At 42.5% G+C, this 18,846-nt stretch overlaps 1 protein-coding gene across 1 annotated transcript in view; it reads left to right on the plus strand.

Moving 5' to 3' along the window:
- LOC143765453 (inactive phospholipase C-like protein 2) overlaps window positions 1-18,846 on the plus strand; it is a 129,785-nt gene that overhangs the window by 80,379 nt on the left and 30,560 nt on the right. Inside the window, exon 5 of the mRNA XM_077252131.1 lies at window positions 12,831-12,940. Coding sequence (XP_077108246.1) covers window positions 12,831-12,940 — 110 coding nt within the window. The remainder of the gene's footprint in view (window positions 1-12,830; window positions 12,941-18,846) is intronic.

The following is an 18,846-nucleotide window of genomic DNA, read 5'->3' on the forward strand; positions in this document are numbered from 1 at the left end:
CCCATTGTAACCTTGTTTTTTTCTTTTTAGGTGTTAATGATGGCTTTCCTTTAGCTTTTTTGTATGTAAATCCCATTTCCTTTAGGTGGTTTCTTAGAGTTTGGTCACAGACGTTGACTCCAGTTTCCACCCATTCGTTCCTCATTTGTTTTGTTGTGCATTTCCTGTTTTGGAGACGTATTGTTTTAAGTTTCCGGTCTTGACGCTTTGATGTCTTCTTTGGTCTACCAGTATGTTTGCCTTTAACAACCTCCCCATGTTTGTATTTGGTCCAGATTTTAGACACAGCTGACTGTGAACAGCCAACATCTTTTGCAAGAGTGCATGATGATTTACCCTCTTTTAAGAGTTTGATAATCCTCTCCTTTGTTTCAATTGACATCTCTAGTGTTGGAGCCATGATTCATGTCAGTCCACTTGGTGCAACAGCTCTACAAGGTGTGATCACTCCCTTTTAGATGCAGACTAACAAGCAGATCTAAGTTGATGTAGGTGTTAGTTTTGGGAATGAAAATTTACAGGATGATTCTATAATTTTTTTTCCTCATAATTGAGTAACGCCATAATTTTTACCCTATGCTTGGATACAAAAAGTAACCATTACTGACTACCACATAGATGAGTCTATGTACCCTTTGTGTAATTTCGTTAAACTTCTCATCCCTAAAGGGTTTTGTCTGACTGATTCCAGCGATATACCAGTCACTCTCCTTCTTGTGTGTGTATTTGGATCTGTCATCTGCGCTCAGCCATCACACTGGGTTACTGTTTAATTGTGAAAGTATTGAAACCTTCTCTTTTAATGTGTGGGTGACTCTTTTATTCACAAGAGGCTTACTGCCCATATGGCTAAATTACCATCTCTGGAGAGTTGTGACTGTTTGCTACTAGTGATGAGCGAGTGTGCCCGTTACTCGCGTTTTCCGAGCATGGTCTGTGTTCTCCGAGTATCTTGCGCATGCTCGGAGATTGTTTGTGTCCCCGCAGCTGCATGATTTGCAGCTGTTAGACAACCTGAACACATACAGGGATTGCTTGTTTGTTAGGGAATCCCCACATGTGTTCAGGCTGTCTAGCAGCCTCAAATCATGCAGCTGTGGGGACTCAAACATAATCTACGAGCACGCCCAAGATACTCGGAGAACACCCGAGCATGCTCAGAAAACTCGAGTAACAGGCACACTCTCTTATCACTATTTGCCACACTTCTTACTGGTCAGGGTTTAATGTTAATTCTCATTTTATCATCTGTCATAAGTTGTCATTATTACAGTCAGTCTATAGAAGTTTAGATACTTTTGTTTGTTTTGTTTTTTACGTAAATGGCTGACATGGATCAGCTCCGGAAATAGCGTATCCACAGATCTGTTCACAGACCCTACTCAGTGGCCATAACATACTGTTAGCTCATACAGTACGTCTGTGTGCTCTGATTTTACAAGAAAAACAATCTGCTCGATTGCACAGCAAATTATGGAAGTATTCTCCCTTGAAAGCAATGCTGTAAGAGAGGATGTGCTGCCTCACCAAAACACCTTACGGTCGCTGACAGGGGGTCCCTGCGGCGTATACTGTATTCCAAAGTCTGTCTAATGACCCTCTGCACATGGCATGGCCCCGCTATTTACAAGAACGTAGGCGCAATAGGAGTCAAATCCTATTTTAGAGTCATAAGGTGGGTGCGAACTGCAACTCAAGACTCATACAGATTTCTCAGCTTGTCAAGATTTGGAAACTGTAAAATCTGGAGGTAATTACATTTTAGGTATGTAGGTATGGTTTCCTTAATCCACGCAGCGAACAAGTGTAGCCACCTCTCCTTGGATCATCATTGTGGCCACCTCCACTTCATTTATCCAGGGGTCTTTGAGATCCCTCTTCTTCCAAATTGTAAAAGCTTCCAGCAGGGAAACCTCAGTAATCATACATTTATCACATATCAAATGTATTTAGTGGAAAATGACCTTTAACCACTTCTCCCTGTATGGCGTAATTGAATGACTTATGTTGGGTGCCAGTGCATGGAGCAGTCTCAGGAGCTGAGCCCACATCATACCTGGGAGTTGCCGGCTGTGGTACACAGCAGGCATCTTCCCCTTAAAAGCAGTGACCAGATCTGGCTCTGATCATTGTTGTACAACCGTTTAAATACCTCTGTTAGCGATACTTAAATGAAGATGTTGTTGACTATCACTGGCGCACCTGTGCAGCAGCTCTCCCTGACTCCCAGCAAGATGCCGATGGGTTGTCATGGCATGCAGGAGCTTACTGAAGGACCCCATAGCTGCCATCTTAGAACCTCATATGAAGCCAATGGCTAGGCTTTATATGAAAACCGACTAAAAGATAAAGTAAAAATGATAAAACATTTTTTTTTACCTCACCCTCTTCAATAATAATAATAATAATAATAAAAAAAGAATATATTTATTTCATCACTGCATCCGTAAAAGTCCAATTTATAAAATAGAAAATGTAATAACATGAACCCTGAAAAGCAAGAATTGTGGATTTTTGGTAACTGCACCCTGGTTCTCCTGACCCAAACCCAACAGCCTCATATACCGTATGCTCTTGAGGCTGCAGAATTCGAATCAGGAGCCTCATGACCGGACCGGACATCAGTCTGTACTTGGACCATAAATGTCAGGCATGTGAAACCAGCCTTAGCAGAGATCTTTAGGTTGGTGCTCACTGTAGCACCTATTCTGCTCTATTACCGTACTTTAAATCCTGTTTTCTTTCCATTTGTCGCTCGTTTCACTATTTCACATCCTTATATACACGCAGAGAAGATGCAGATGTTTATAGAAACCTATCAATATCCATTTATCCATTAATAGATTGCCTGTCATTACACAATTACTTTCCCTTCGTCTTCCTTTATGTCTTTTTCCTTCTCTTCTGCCTCCACTGCAGCCAGCGCTCTTCTCACGCCAGCCAGTAATTACACTGATTATCCTAATTACTGTGTGTGCGCAGAGAATGGATATATCAAGTGTACACAAGAATTCAGTATGTTCCTTCAGACTTAAGTAGCAGGATATTAACCCCATCTCCTTGTAGGAAGCTTGGCTTCTTATTGCTAAGTTGCCAGAAATAGATTCCGCACATTATAGGACGTTCTTACTACAGGAGGGGGCTGCAGATGGGCTGATAACGTAACTGCTCCAACCAATAACTAGTTCATCCATGGGACCATGATAACAATCCTGGAATCCAACCATTCATTTATGGGAGGGCTATGAGCCACCAATAAAAAGCTGATTTTTTTTTTTTGTTCTTATTGTCCACCATGCACTGTTACACTCAGGTGGCCTAAAGTGGTGTCTGAATCTCAGACCTTTATCTCACCTATGGGACTCACATCTATTTAAAAAGCAAAGGTTCAGGAGGTGTGACCTGCATCTAATCGCACCACCAAGAAGTAAAAGTCATGGAATTATGGAAATTGCATGATGAATAGACTTGTTAATGATAGCCAAATTATGAGAAAATGAGAACAACATTTTTGAAACCTCCGCACTTACACACCTTGGCTGCTATTAGTGAGGGTTTTAAGTTTGTCTGAGGAATATTCTGCTGCTCTGAATAAACTTGGGCACATGAATTATCAAGATCCGCTGCTGGTAGCTTCCTTAGCAAATCGCGACCAATGATGTCTCAGATGTGCTCAATGGAAGACAAATGTGGAGACTCTGCAGGCCACGGTAGCACATTTAGGCTATGCTGGCTGCTCACTGTAGCAGGAGTAACACGTGGCCTGGTGTTGTCATGAGACTCTTTGGAGAAATGGCTCTACCACTGGGTTCACCACCAAATCATTGTAATGTTGAGATGTTTATGTACCTGTAATGAAGACTAGAGGGGTCCGGTTACCGTACATTTTGCCACCCTAAACCACAATCTTGATGTGACATTCCCTCCTGAAGGCATGTTTATGACATTACTTATGTGCTGTCCATACCAATCGCCCACCATTGTTGCGTCAAAGACAGAAGAAGATCTCATCACTGAATTTCAGGCTCCATTGCCGTCTGCTCTTAAAGGCTATCCTGGTGCAGCGCCAGTGGCATGAGGTCAATGAAACACCCATAGTTGGACCTCTCACTCATAGTCCAATGTGGAGCAAATGTCTTTTGATATGCTTTAGGCTTGGTATGTCATGAATGAATCAATCGTGGAACCAGCAGTGCAGCCATTTCTCCATGGTGTCCCAAGAACTGTTTTTCAACATGACAAAGTCTCTCATGCTAGTATGAGCAGCCTGCATGGGCTAAACATGCTACTATGGCCTGTAGTGTCTCCAAACTTGCCTCCCATCAAGCACATCTGGGATGTCATTAGATGGGAATTGCAAAGGGAGCTGCCAGCAGTGGATCTTGATTTGCCTAAGTGCATTCAGTGTGGCAGAACCTTCCTCAGACAACCATTAATAACCTCCTTGATTTTAGCCACGGTGTGTTAGTGCCTGTATTTCTGTGCATGTTCCTCATACTTGATACTGAGTAAATTAACAAGTCCATTGATCCTGTTATTTTGATAATTCCATAACTTTTCCTTCGTGGTATTGCAATGTTCAGGAGTATATTAGACTTTTATGGGGCATTCGCCATAAATATTTTGGACAGAAGTGACCCTAAAGTTTCTCAGTGGTAACAAACTACACTTATCTCCGTGTAGTCTGATCTTGTAGACAGAAGGAACTACACTCTGAAAAAATTACATTTACAATTGGTTTCAATGATACATTTAGGCTTTGTAACGTAAAGGGAATATCTGTTTTTTATTTTTAACCTTGTGTCATTCACCTCAGCAGTAGACATTACACAGTCTATCAGTTTTGCTCTTAGTGTCCCTTTTAAAGAGAAAATATTTGCGTCCGTTCACATTTTGCTATGTATCTATACTTGGCTGATTTATCAGGAGACTTCTCGAAACATACATTGGACATCGTTCACACAGTAGTGTCCTTTTGACCTCAGCCAGGGGCCTATATGTTGGCCTGTCTTTATTTGACTATTTAGGCAGTCCATTTTTATTCTGGCCGGTGGTTGGCATATAGCTGACCTATCGCTCTGACGTACGCGGATGTGAGCAGAGCCTTATGTTGGAGCTGTGTGTCATCCAATACTGAATAATGACATTAGGATGTCAATGTGAGGCATAATCCAAGAGTCAGTATTCGCTGACCCCTCTGGCGGTGAATCAGCAGGCCGGGAATTTCCTCCATATGTAATTGCGAGCAGTGCATCATGGGAGAGTACAGCAATACTTTCCTGTTATGAATATTTGATACCTTGCTTATAACAGCCGGCAAATGAATGTTCTGCGCGATGAATACAGAAAGGGAAGCAGCAGCATGAAACGTGACTGCGCTGCCTCCAGCCTCTCGCTTGTCAGAACGGTTTACGAAATCATTTACGGGTTTTATCTCTCAGCCAACAATAGTCGGAGTTCTGCTGGAGTTCAGCGTCACAACGAGCTATACGTTACATTATATACTTAGGATAATCTGCAGCCAGCAGGTTTAATTGCCACAAAAGCATCCAGCAACCTCTGTGCCATCACTGTTTATCACATTTAGGCTATGCTGGCTGCTCACCGTAGCAGGAGTAACCCGTGGCCTGGTGGTGTCATGAGACACTTTGGAGAAATGGCTCTACCACTGGGCCACCACCAGATCATTCTAATGTTGAGATGTTTATGTACCTGTAATGAAGACTAGAGGGGTCCGGTTACCGTACATTTTGCCACCCTAAACCACAATCTTGATGTGACATTCCCTCCTGAAGGCATGTTTATGACATTACTTATGGGTTCTCTATACCAATCTCCCGCCATTGTTGTGTCAAAGACAGAAGAAGATCTCATCACTGAATTTCAGGCTCCATTGCCGTCTGCTCTTAAAGGCTATCCTGGTGCAGCGCCAGTGGCACGAGGTCAATGAAACACCCATAGTTGGACCTCTGGCTCGTAGCCCAATGTGGTGCAAATGTCTTTTGATGCTTTAGGCTCTGTGCCATCACTGTTATTTACAATGGTGCCCTTTAAGAGGCGAGACCCCTCTATAAAGCACGCAGCGTGGCGAAAAACTGCCTGCAGTTCTTAAATACAGTAGATAGTTGATAGCAGTTTTACCTGCAAAACGAACAATTAGAAACCTGCAATAATTTGCATAAAATGGCATGTTGTCACAGTTTGTGCCTGCGTTGTGGGTGCTACGTGGAAGCTTGGCCTCATTTATTTACTTTACTCACTTATCCACTTTAAGGCTATGTGCACATGATGCGGATTTAGTGCGGATCCACAGCGTTTTTTTCCACCAGAAACGCTGCAGATCCGCAAGTGATTTAGGCTATGTGCACACGTTGCGGATTGGGGTACAGAATTTTCTGCACAAAATCCGCATCTCTTGGCAGAAAACGCAGGTGCAGATTTGATGCGGATTTTGTGCGGATTACATGCGTTTTTTTACCACTGCGTATTTCTATAATGGAATGGGTGCAGAAACGCTGCAGATCCGCACAAAAGAAGTGACATGCTACTTCTTTTGATCTGCAGCGTTTTTCATGCGGAATTTTCCGCACCATTAGCACAGCATTTTTTTTCCTATTGATTTACATTGTACTGTAAATAACTTTGTGGATCTGCAGCGTTTCTGCGCTGAAAAAAACGCTGCGGGTCCGCAGTAAATCCGCATCATGTGCACATAGCCTTACAGTACAATGTAAATCAATAGTAAATAAAAAATGCTGTGCTAATGGTGCAGAAAATTCCGCATGAAAAACGCTGCAGATCAAAAGAAGTAGCATGTCACTTCTTTTGTGCGGATCTGCAGCGTTTCTGCGCCCTTCCATTATAGAAATCCGCAGGGGTAAAAATGCATGAAACGCGTCAAATCTGCACCTGCGTTTTCTGCCAGTAGATGCGGATTTTGTGCAGAAAATTCTGCACTCCAATCCGCAACCTGTGCACATAGCCTAAAGATCTCATTGTTAATATCATTATTATTGCTGTCCCCATTGGGGCTCACAATCTGGGTTCCCTATCAGTATGGGCAGCGTCAGACTGGAGTACCTTGGGCCCACAAGAGAAAATCATTCTTTTGGACCACTATGTAGCTACATAGAAATAAATACAAGACCACCAATTGTGTGGTAAAACACGCTAATGTCAGGGTATAATATTTGGTGTAAAATCAATGCTAAATGTCCCCTGGTGTTTATTAATTACTAAACCAATGTTTTTTAGCACCCGCGCAGTGGATGGGATTTTCCTACATTAAGGCTCTCGGCTGTGCACTGTTAGCCACTCCTCTCTCCTATATAAACTGGGCCCTGGCTAGCACTCGTTGTCAGAGCTACCTTACTCTACATGGCTGGAGGTTGTTGGTGGTTATTGGAAGGGAAGGGGTGCAGTCAAGGGTGATATAGTGTGAAGGGGCTCAGTCAAGGGTGATACGGGGAAGGGGGGTGCAGTCAAGGATGATATAGGGGAAAGAACTCAGGCAGAGGTGATGAGAAGGTGCAGTCAAGACAGGGGTGAAAGGAGAGATGAGGGAATGGGGGCCCTCATTCACTCCTAAGTGACTTAGCACCCTCACCCTCTAACACCCCAGACTAAAGGCCCCCCATTTGCACTTACTCATTATTAGGCGGAAGGGGGCACTCCAGCTGTAGCAGGGAGCCTTGTATCTCCCTCTGCTTCTTTCATTGTGGGGGGAGAGGAGCATGTGCTATGGATGACAGCACAGCTCATTCCTGAACTGGAGAGGAGAGCAGTAAGCGCGCCAGATTGTAGCACATTATTTGTAAATAACAGCGCTGTTGCCCCCTGATTTGGTTTTATGTCACCACTCATCCCTGTTAGACAACCGTTGAGAGTAGTCAGTGTGCTTTCGGTTGGCCAGTCTGATCATGCATGCCCTCCTCCCCCACATACCACCGATTTCCCAGTGGGCCAGTCCGAGCCCAAGTGGGATACTTGCAGTGTGGGAGGAAACCGGAGACCATGGGGAGAACATACAAACTTCTTACAGATGTGTCCTTGGTGGGATTTGATCCCAGGACTCCAGAGAAACAGTGCTACCCACTGAGCCACCGTGCTGTCATAGTCTATGTGAGTAACTTGAATCGGTCATCATGTGCCTTTTAATAGCTGCGGGTGGAGTGGTTATTCTGTTAATCAGTCCTTGGTAAGATTTGAACCCAGAACCCCAGTGCTGAAAATATACACTGCTACCCACTGAGCCACCATGCTGGCATAATCTGTCAGATACTTGAATTTGTGGTACTGGAGAAATCTAGTTAAAGTCCTAGTGTTAGGGAGGAGGCACACTGATGAGGGTATGTATGGCAAAGGGGCGACCTCATCCAGACGTGTGTGCAAATTGGTCTGAGTGCGGATCACTAATGCAAGGACTGCTTGCGGCTGTCCGACCAGAACATGACACCTCCATGTATTTGTGAGAGGCTGTCAAGCTCTAGTTGGGAGAACCACGGCCAGTCCGTCCTCGGACCTATTTGAACAGATGTCTGGATGAGCCCTTACTCATGCAATCTTAGGGCTTATGGACATCCAAGAATGGTAATGTGGTAGTAGGAGGTGGGGAGAGCGGCTCCCAAAATCAGCCATTTGCTAGGAATGGGATCTGATTGCTCTTGGAGACACATTTAGGGGTTATAATTCAGATTTTTTTTACATTTTGGACCGCCCCTTTATTTATACTGGCATGCGTTTTTAAGTACATATCAGGAGCTGCCGTATTTGTCATGACATGTATAGGTCTACAGAGTTAATTTTTCAGCAAAGTTGGTGCAAAGGTTAGTACATGAGAAAATTGCATCATCATTATAATATTTAGGCTTTATTTAGAGAAATACATGATCCCATTCGTTTAACTATGAAAATATAGAGACATAATTAATAGCCAAACGTTTTCAGCCATACCTCGCCACCTCTAGCTGCACATGCATGTTTTTTATGGCAAAAAGCTTTTTAATATGGGGAAATAAAATCATTGGACAAGGAAAATAAATATTTTTGTTCATATCCCATAGTCACATGTCAGGCCTTATAGACATTGGAAAGCAAACATCAATGAGTAGTGTTAGAGTACAAATATAAATGGGAAAATTGGCTATGGGAGTTGGAGGAGTTTAAAGCTTTTCCTGGTCGGAATGATATTTCTACTGAGATGACGGCATAATACTTGGAAATGCCGTCACTTTATGATTGATGAGGTTCTGACGTCTGGGCCACCCCTTCTATAGGAAACTGCAGTGCAGCTTTTATGGAAGTATATGTGGCCGCTGCTGTTCTGTGCCCAGCTGTTTGGCCAGCAGTGTCTGTACATGGAAAACTAAGGGGTGCAGCATTAAACCAGCATGGTGTCCTCCTCATAAAGTGATGGCATAGCCTTCACTTTATTAGGTGGGAAACCTTTATTAAGGTCATTACTTAGTTTGTCTTCTGATATATAACCTTGTGAAGAACAGACACGAGATACAGCACATTCCATTCTGTTTGCTTTGGGCAAATGCTAATATTTCGCATATTTGTCTTCAACTTTTTGTGATAAGTTTTGTAATGAACAGATGCCGAACACAGATGTATATTATACTGTATGTCTCCTCCTAGTGGAAATTCATCACTGCTCATATAACGTTTATAGAACTCTAGCTGTGGGAGATCTGCAGTATACATCACATAGGATATGTTGAGATTGCTGTGTACATCACATAGGAGAATATACATCACTGGAGCACATACATCACACAGGATACACTGAGGTTGGAGCATGTACATCATAGGAGACATTTAGACCGGAGCATATACTTAACATAGGAGACAGTGGAGCTGGAGCATGTACATCACATAGGAGTCAATGGGGCTGGAGCATGTACATCACATAGGACACGGTGGGGCCGGAGCATATACTTCACATAGGAGATAGTGGGGCTGGAGCATGTACAGCACATAGGATACACTGAGGTTGGAGCATGTACATCATAGGAGACAGTTAGACCGGAGCATATACTTAACATAGGAGACAGTGGAGCTGGAGCATGTACATCACATAGGAGACTGGGGCTGGAGCATGTACATCACATAGGTTACACTGGGGCTCAAGCATATACATGACATAGCATACACTGGGGATGGAACGTATACATCACAGGAAAGCAGACACTGTCTGCTGTCTTCATCAGCGGGACAGGAGCGCAGAATGCGCTAAGTTCATCCATTAATAACTTCATGAGGCCCTGTTCACATCACATTATGGATCTATGCTTGGTGTGTATGTTATGAAAATCTCCCTATGTACACCTGACAAGAGGCCAAAAAGAGACCCTGGTTCCAGCTATGTGTCACTTTCTGGGCTGCTTGCTGTAGTTTTTCTTAAATCACATTTTTTTCTTTTTTGCTGCAGGTCTATCAGTTCTCTAAATGCTGAGCTCTGTATAACCCCATCCTCATCACTGATTGGCAACTTTCTGTGTATGCTGTGCATAGGCAGAAAGCTGCTAATCAGTGGTGTGGACTGGATATGCAACAAATAAAGCAGTGATTTTATCAAAACTGCAGCAAGCAGCCCAGTAAGTGACACAATGATGGAATCAGGGTCTCTCTCTCTACATCATGCTGCTTTCAGAATAAGTGCCAAAAACCCTTTCAAAATAAATTCCTGTTTAATAACAAAAGTGAACAGAGCGCAACCTCTGACTGTAATTTCCACTTTCTTTTGCAATAACCTGTAGACGCTTTTACATCACCCATGTACTAAGCATCAGGCTACCCAGAGCACCCTGTGATAATCCCTTCACTAGCCTGGAGTAGTACACGGACAGTCGCTACCTTCTCCTTTGGCGATGAGTTAAGCATCTGACATCCCGGCCCCCCAGCGATGTCTTTACTAGTTAATCACATACCTCCATCTATTTATAGTGCCGCTCCACGTGATTCCCATAGACTCCTTGCATGGAAGACTCGATCTCTGCCAAGTCTCATTGTTCTGACAGCCAAAGCACTATGCTGGAAGCGCTGTCTTCATCCGGCCACAATCTGGTCCCTGATGGACTCTATAAAGCAGTACTAGACATAGAAGATGCACATATAGCATGCCGCCATTTCCTCCATGAATCATTTTTTGTTTGTTTTTTATGCGATTTTGTCTGATATTCCAAATATAGTTCAGAGATTTATAAAAAAAAATAAAAAATCTTCTCTTAGTCCTGAAGTTCAGCCATGTCGCTTCCTCCTCCTTCTCGGTGTCCGACTGTTAGGTGAAGCCCACCAAAGATATTTTCTGTCACAATTTCCATCCCTGCAACAATGAAAACAGTAAAAACCAACTATAAATCTGTCAAAGAATAAACATGCTCTAGATTAAAACCCCCCCCCAGCCCTTTACTGTAATTAGCTGTACTTCTTTCCTGTGCAAACTCATGATATGTGAATTCACCTAATACAACTGCCTGCAGCAGGAGCCTCCCCCCTCTGCTCTGTCTTCAGTAGGGTAAAAGATCGCTAAGCCCTGCCCCATTGGACATGTAGCATTGCTTGAGCATGCATGAAACATGGAGAAGATCGTCAGGAGATTAACTTCTAGAATTGGGATCATGCAGAAGATCCGGAAGACTGACCAGAAATGTGGACACGATTTTCTCCAGTTTTCTTTATCTTTCATCTCTAGGTTTGCTGCTCCTTTTAGTGATGGTATGGACCTTCATTGGGATTCCTTACTTCATGAGTGCAGTGCTATTATAACATTTATAAAATCTTTGAAGAAGAAGAATCCACTGACTGTATTGTTTCTGGGAGTGTGTGGCATGACCGTGCTCTCCTCCCATCCTGCATCTCTCACTATCATTCCTGTAGGCCTTAGGACCTCCCCAGGAGCATTCGAAATGCCTCTGATAAGTGCCCTTTCCACCAAATGACCATTTAGAAGAATTATATAAGGATCTCCGTACCATAACTGGGACGCCCAGCGATCATCTCTACTCTTCAGAGCAGCAGCTCCTCCGCAGGAGAGGAGGAGTATTACACATGTAATTGTGATGGATGTGTCAGGTTCTCCAGAATAAGGCTGGCCTAACGCATTCGGACAAACGTTGCTTCCGCCGACAGCCGTCCATGGCTGACACTCCCATACACAGGAGCTCTCGCTCGGCCAAGCGCTCCTGCATTCTCTATGGCACGTAGGCTGGTGGCTAATCTCAGGGAGAACAATGCGATCGGCAGTCCGTAATTGGACACCTCTCCCCACCATCAGTCAGGAGGACCCCCATACACATCAGACCGTCTTCCAAATCTGTCGATATTGGGAGGTTCAGCCGCCTTTTATCTAATATATGTAGCCACTCATCATGCTGGCTCTTTGGCAATTCCAGATTAATGGGAGGACTCATCTATTCCGGTCCGGTTCATCTAATAAAGCAGAGGAGCCATTTTTAGTCACTTTGGGTCATAGTGAGTTCTATAGGAGCACTCCACTGATCCATCATAATACGTATGAAAAGGTTACTGTCATGTGAATTAGCCCAGTCGCTTTGACAAGGGGAATAAAGCCGGGGTGTCCATTGCTTCATCATCACCAGCTTATTATTCCATTATAATAGAGAATCAAATGGTAGAACGCCTCATACCGGACCATAATCTCCACCATCTACCTGCCCGCGGATCCCGCCTGTTGCATGGATATATGTCTCGGAACAGGATTATAAAGCCGAGATTCTTTATGTGATATCATTACATAGTCGAAAGCAGATTTTTATTTTTAGCCTTCTGTTCCTGACCTTGTCTATTGGTTTCCTGATTTCTAGGGATGGGTTTTCATGAAGACCTCCATCGGATCGGTGCCAAAGAAGGACTAAAGGGAAGGAAACTACAGAAAGCCATGGAAAGCTTTGCCTGGAATATCACAGTGCTAAAGGTATGTGGTTCACTGCTGCCGCCTAGTGTTCTATTAGATAAGTACATCTCCATCACTGTATGTTGATAACGTCAGCGTGAGGTTTGGTTCACATTGTCATGACATCCCTCATAAAGCTTTGTGTCCATGTATGTGTATGTGTATACTTGTCTGTCTTTATGGATATGTCTGTGTGTATATGGGTATGTCTATAAACCTGTGGTTGTGTATTTGTATGTATGTACAGGTGTGTGTATGTATATACAACTGTGGCAAAAATTAAGAGACCACTGCAAAATGTTCAGTTTGTCTGATTTTTTTCTCTTTATAGGTATATTTTTGAGCAAAACGTAAATTGTTCTTTTATTCTATAAACTTCTGACAGCATGTCTCCGAAGTTCCAAGCAATAAATTTTGTATTTTTTTTCTGAAAAGGAGAAATGGTCAAAATTAAAAACAAACAAACAGTGCTTTCAGACCTCAAATAATCCCAAGAAAACAAGTTCATAATCATTTAGAAACAACAATACTAATGTTTTAACTCAGGAAGAGTTCAGAAATCAATATTTTGTGCAATAACCATGATTTTTAATCACAGCTTTCATGCGTCTTGGCATGCTTTCCACCAGTCTTTCACACAGCTTCTGGCGCAAAAATGTAAGTAGTAGTTCTTTGTTTGATGGCTGGTGACTATCCATCATCCTCTTGATTACATTCCAGAGGTTTTCAATGGGGTTCAGGTCTGGAGATTGGGCTGCCCATGACAGGGTTTTGATGTGGTGGTCTCTTAATTTTTACCAGAGCCGTATTTACTGTATATTTACATGTATATTTATACCTGTCTTGTCATTTATATAAGACATCACCCATATCTAAACTAACATGATACATTTTGACTATTATTTCATCACGCTTACACTATAGATCACATATGTCAAACACTGGCCCACAGGCCAAATCTGACCTACAGGGTGAGTATGTTTGGCCTGTGACGCCTGGCAGGTCCCCAAGTATATTTGCTCCTCCTCCCGGCATTGGATTTTCAACTATATTGGCATCCTAGATGCCAATACAGTTGAAAGCAATGACGGAGGAGGGAGTGACAGCTGACCCTCCCTCCTCCATCAATCCCCCTCTGTGCCTGATGTCTCAGCGCAGAGGAAGCAATAACTTCATTACAACATGTCAGCTGTGCCGAGATGTGCAGAGCATCTGAAGACACTGGAGCAGCATGGAAACGGGCAGAGGTGAGTATTTATTTTTTTAATGTGTCAACTATTATACTGTATGGAGCACTATGTGGACCCTTTATACTGTATGGATCACTATACAGGACACATTATACTGTATAGAGCAGTATGTGAGGCCAGTATACTGTATGGAGCACTTTCTGGGGCCATTATACTATATGGAAGGCCATGCAGAGCCCTGTTATACTGTATGGAGGACTATGTCGGGCCCATTATACTGTATGGAGCACTATGTGGGGTTATTATACTGTATGGAACACTTTCTGGGGCCATTATACTATATGGAAAGCAATGCAAGGCTCTGTTATACTGTATGGAGGACTACGTGGGACCCATTATACTGTGTGGAGGGCTGTTTCGCCATTCTTTGTCCGGGGGATTGAGGGAGGGAGTACATTAGGGTCTCACAGAGCATGTGGTGGGTACTGTGAAGGAATTCACTGTGGGGGTATCATACTGAGTTTGGGTGCACTTTTATTTGCGTCATAGTTTATCTGTATTATTCCAGGTTTTTTAACCTTTGATATTACATATTTAAATTAGGCGTTTGGGACGTATGCTTTTTACTGCTCTTACATAGAATAAAATATTTGAAGAATATAATGTGTTATGATCTATTAATTAAAATGTACTTTGTTTGTGGTACAACCTCTTTAAGTTTGTTTCCATATGAAAAAGTTCATCATATACTTTTTTTTTTAATAAATAGCAAGGTTGACCCTTGACTGTCCAAGCTTTTAATTTTTGGCCCCGTGTGTATTTGACATCCCTGCTATAGATTTATTAATCCTTTTTATATCTACACTGTGCACTTTTCAAACTCCGCAGTGGTATACAAGGAAACAGGCCCTGACATTTGCTGGGGCCAATAGTCCATCAAACAATCAGATTTTTCCACATTTCACGTGAAATAAACCAATACAAATCCTTAAAATAATCTCTTTAAAGGGAATCTGTCAGCAAGTTTTTGCTGCCCCATCCGAGGGCAGGATAATGTAGAGACAGACACCCTGATTCCGGTGATGTTTCACTTACTAAACTGTTTGCTGTAGTTTTGATACATTTTATCTGCTGCAAATCTTGCAGTTCTGTGAATGCTGAACTCTGTACAGTGTCTATCACACCACTGATTAGCAGCTTTCTGTCTATGCATTATGTACATAGAAAGCTGCTAATCAGTGGTGGGGGCGAGATTATACAGATCTCATTAATATGGGGGACCAAATGGCAGCAGGTTTACAAGGCCTCTAATGATAATCTCCTGCTGATAAAATAGTGATTTTGTTAAAACTACACAAGCAGCCCAATAAGTGACACTGCTGGAATCAGGGTATCTGTCTCTACATTTTACTTCTCTCAAATTAAGTGGCAAAAACCTGGTGACATATTCCCGTTAAAAAAATAACCCAAAAAAGCCCAACTTATCCTATGAAACACAAGTGTTCAGATGATTGTACTGTTAGCCGTGTACTGCTTTCAGTCTACTTTGTCTGCCCCATAGGCAGTGAATGGAGTGACATTACGCATGTACGACATTGCCACTGTCACAACTCTGTTGTTGGCTGTCTCAGGACCAGGGGTTCCTTCCCTATCTAATGCTAGGGGCGCCCTAGCTCGCAGGGTGGATTGATTTAAATCACGCCGATTTAAATCATGATTTAAATCACGATTTAAATCAAAAGATTTTTTTCTATTTAAATCAGATCGATTTAAATCATGATTTTAATAATGATTTAAATCACTGATTTAAATCAAAAGTTTTTTTTTAATATAAATCACGATTAAAATGAGAAGTGAGAGCAGTGCGCATGTGCGCCCATAGTTACACGGACGAAACTAGGGGCAACGATCTAACGCCAGGGTGAGGGGGGGACCCCAAAGTAAGTAAAAATCTTTTTTGTTTTACTATATGGCAATAGGTAGGTGTTTAAAAGCAGCATGTCTTAATTGTATAAACTATTAATAGCCTCCACATTTTGTTCATACTGCCCCTTTAATTCCACACTTCTAGCTTGGTTTCACTTTTGGTTTAGTTTCTTTTTCCATTCAGTTGACATGCCCAAACTTGTTGGATAGTCAGCATCCTACAGAAACCTCTGGAAGAGCATGGCATTGTGAATGTTACACATATACAGCCTTTATTCTACTGAGTTAAACAACTCAGCTTTATCTCATGATGGAAGAACCTTTGGATGGTAAAATATTTTCCTCAAAAAGCAGTTTATTGAAAAAAATCCGATTTAAATCAAAAAAATCCGATTTAAATCAAAAAAATCCGATTTTTTTGATTTTTTTAAAAAAACATTGATTTTTATCCACCCTGCTAGCTCGGCCTTTTCCCCAGGTTACTTCTGATGGTGAAGATGCCGGGGCCACTTACTTTGCCTTAGCTCCTGAATTCGCCCTCAGTCTTTACCCTTACCCCACCCAGGGAAGACGGGAGTAGTAGTGTACCGTAATTCGCCAACCAGACTAACAAGGTAATAGAAACAGGGATGATGTAAAATACCAAACATAGAAATATACTCACAAAGCTAACTCTGACAATGAGATCGAGCCAGGACTCAGTTTATATAGGAGATGAGAGTGGCTAACAGTGCACAGCTGAGAGCCTTAACACTCCAGGAGCTCTCAACTGAGCAGATTAACCCCTGCACTACTAAAAGAAACCTGCACCATATAATATGAAGGTGAAGTGCTCCTAATCATTGCAGGAGAAGGAGAAATCATATGCTGCGGTCTTCTGGCTTCTCTCTTTCACGGTAAACCCATGACATACACTTCATTCAGTTGTGACCATAGCTAGGAAGAATGGGAGTCGGGGAGTCCCCGTCATGTGATTGGTGGGTGTTCCAGTGGTGAAACCGCCAGAAATAAGACATTTATTATCCATCCTGCTGTTCAGTGATAAATGTCACCTCTTTAAGGAGGCAACCTAGTTGGGGCCTTGTGATTGCAGGTCTATGGAGCTGTAGACAATTTGTGTATGCAATATAGAGTCTTTTCCCTGGAAATAATGCTTTATATTGGCAATGAATGAATTTTATGTGAGAGAATATAGAATCCAACAGTAAAGATTTGTCTATGAAAAGTCATGTGCAAAGGAGAATCCAAGCGAAACATTCACTGCATCAAGGGGGTTTCCTCTCTCCCTCTACCTGCATGTATATAAGATCGATATCCAACCTGGGTAGGACACGTCCGCATTCAAGACTTTATAACATGACATATTCCATCCTTCAAGTTCATGTTGTACATCATGGAGGTTCCTCAAAGGTAGAATTGTGGGGTTGTTCATTTGTTTTTTTTTATTCCATGTTTATCCCACTGTATCCTTTATATGGCCCACAATTTCCAATCTCTGAGCAACAGCAACCAATGTAAATTATAAGGGGTTCTCCACTATTTCTGTTTTGAGTCAAAGCATTTCATTAGGTCTGCTGAACTGGAGAAGATTAAAGCTTGGATTGCACGGACTGACCAGCATTAAATGACTGCTGATCGCTAAATATTTATTTATCGGCGGTCGTTTAATAACCTGTGCACACTGGCAGACGGCTTGTTAGGATGCACACTGAGTGATCTATAATAGGTTGTTAATTGCACGCAGGCGACCATCGATCCCGGCCGCACAAGTTGTGTCTACACAAGATGATAATCTGCTGTGAACGATGACTTTTACGTGTCCTGAAACATCATTTCACCCGACGAACAAGTCATTTGTTCGTTCATCAGTTGATCGTTGGCCTGAAATGTTATTGTGAAACGAGCTCTCTTAGACTATATGCTTTCAGTGTAAATGCACCTTTAGCAAGGTTTAGTAGTACTCGTGTAAGGAACATGGGCCCTTCGCCATCAGCATTGCTCTCCATGCGGACACAGGGTGATGATTGTGACTATACAGAGCAGGGTCCACTATTTCTTACACTATCTGGCAGTATACATACGTCTGGCACACGTTCTGCGGAGCGATGCCATTGTCTCGGTAAGCACATAGATAGTGTTACCCTAATGTACCTTGCTGGGAAGCCTCTGTATGTAAAGCAGATTATGGAGATCGGGGCCCGGTCACTTAATGAGTCATTAAGCCCCGTGAACAGTGTATAAATATGGAGAGCTTTCCCTGCTGGCGTCTCCTGCTGTAATAAAGCAGCCATTTTAATTGCCTACAGGTTAACCCTTCGTATGCTGACAGGTGACTTCTAGCACCTATCACATGTCCTTTATGCACAATCCAATAATCTTGTATACCCACCACACTGTGTATTACTCCTGTACTAATAAAGGCTGTTTATAATGCCGATCCCTATATTGCACCGTGGATCGTTTATACACAATATATTGGATTATTGCATAAAAACATATAAAGCAAATGTGAAATTACTTGTCTGTCCCATGGAGCCGGCCCAGACTGCAGCCTGTTGTTTCTGGCAGCCTGTAGTTTGTTAGTGGACACAATAGGTATCATTTATCTACATATATTTGCCTCTTTTCTGTCATAAAAACCTTAAATGGAGTTTGATATCACAAAATGACTGTTCAAACCAAGCACAGGGACTTGATGCATTCATACTATGGCTGAACAGCTCGGCGCACCTTCCACATACTTGTTTTCCATCTATGTCCACCCTCTTCAGGCTCCAGTAAAGCAGAGCTGTCAACCAAGGAAAATGAGGG

The sequence above is a fragment of the Ranitomeya variabilis genome, chromosome 4 (genome assembly GCF_051348905.1).
Source record: "Ranitomeya variabilis isolate aRanVar5 chromosome 4, aRanVar5.hap1, whole genome shotgun sequence".
Lineage (NCBI taxonomy): Eukaryota > Metazoa > Chordata > Amphibia > Anura > Dendrobatidae > Ranitomeya > Ranitomeya variabilis.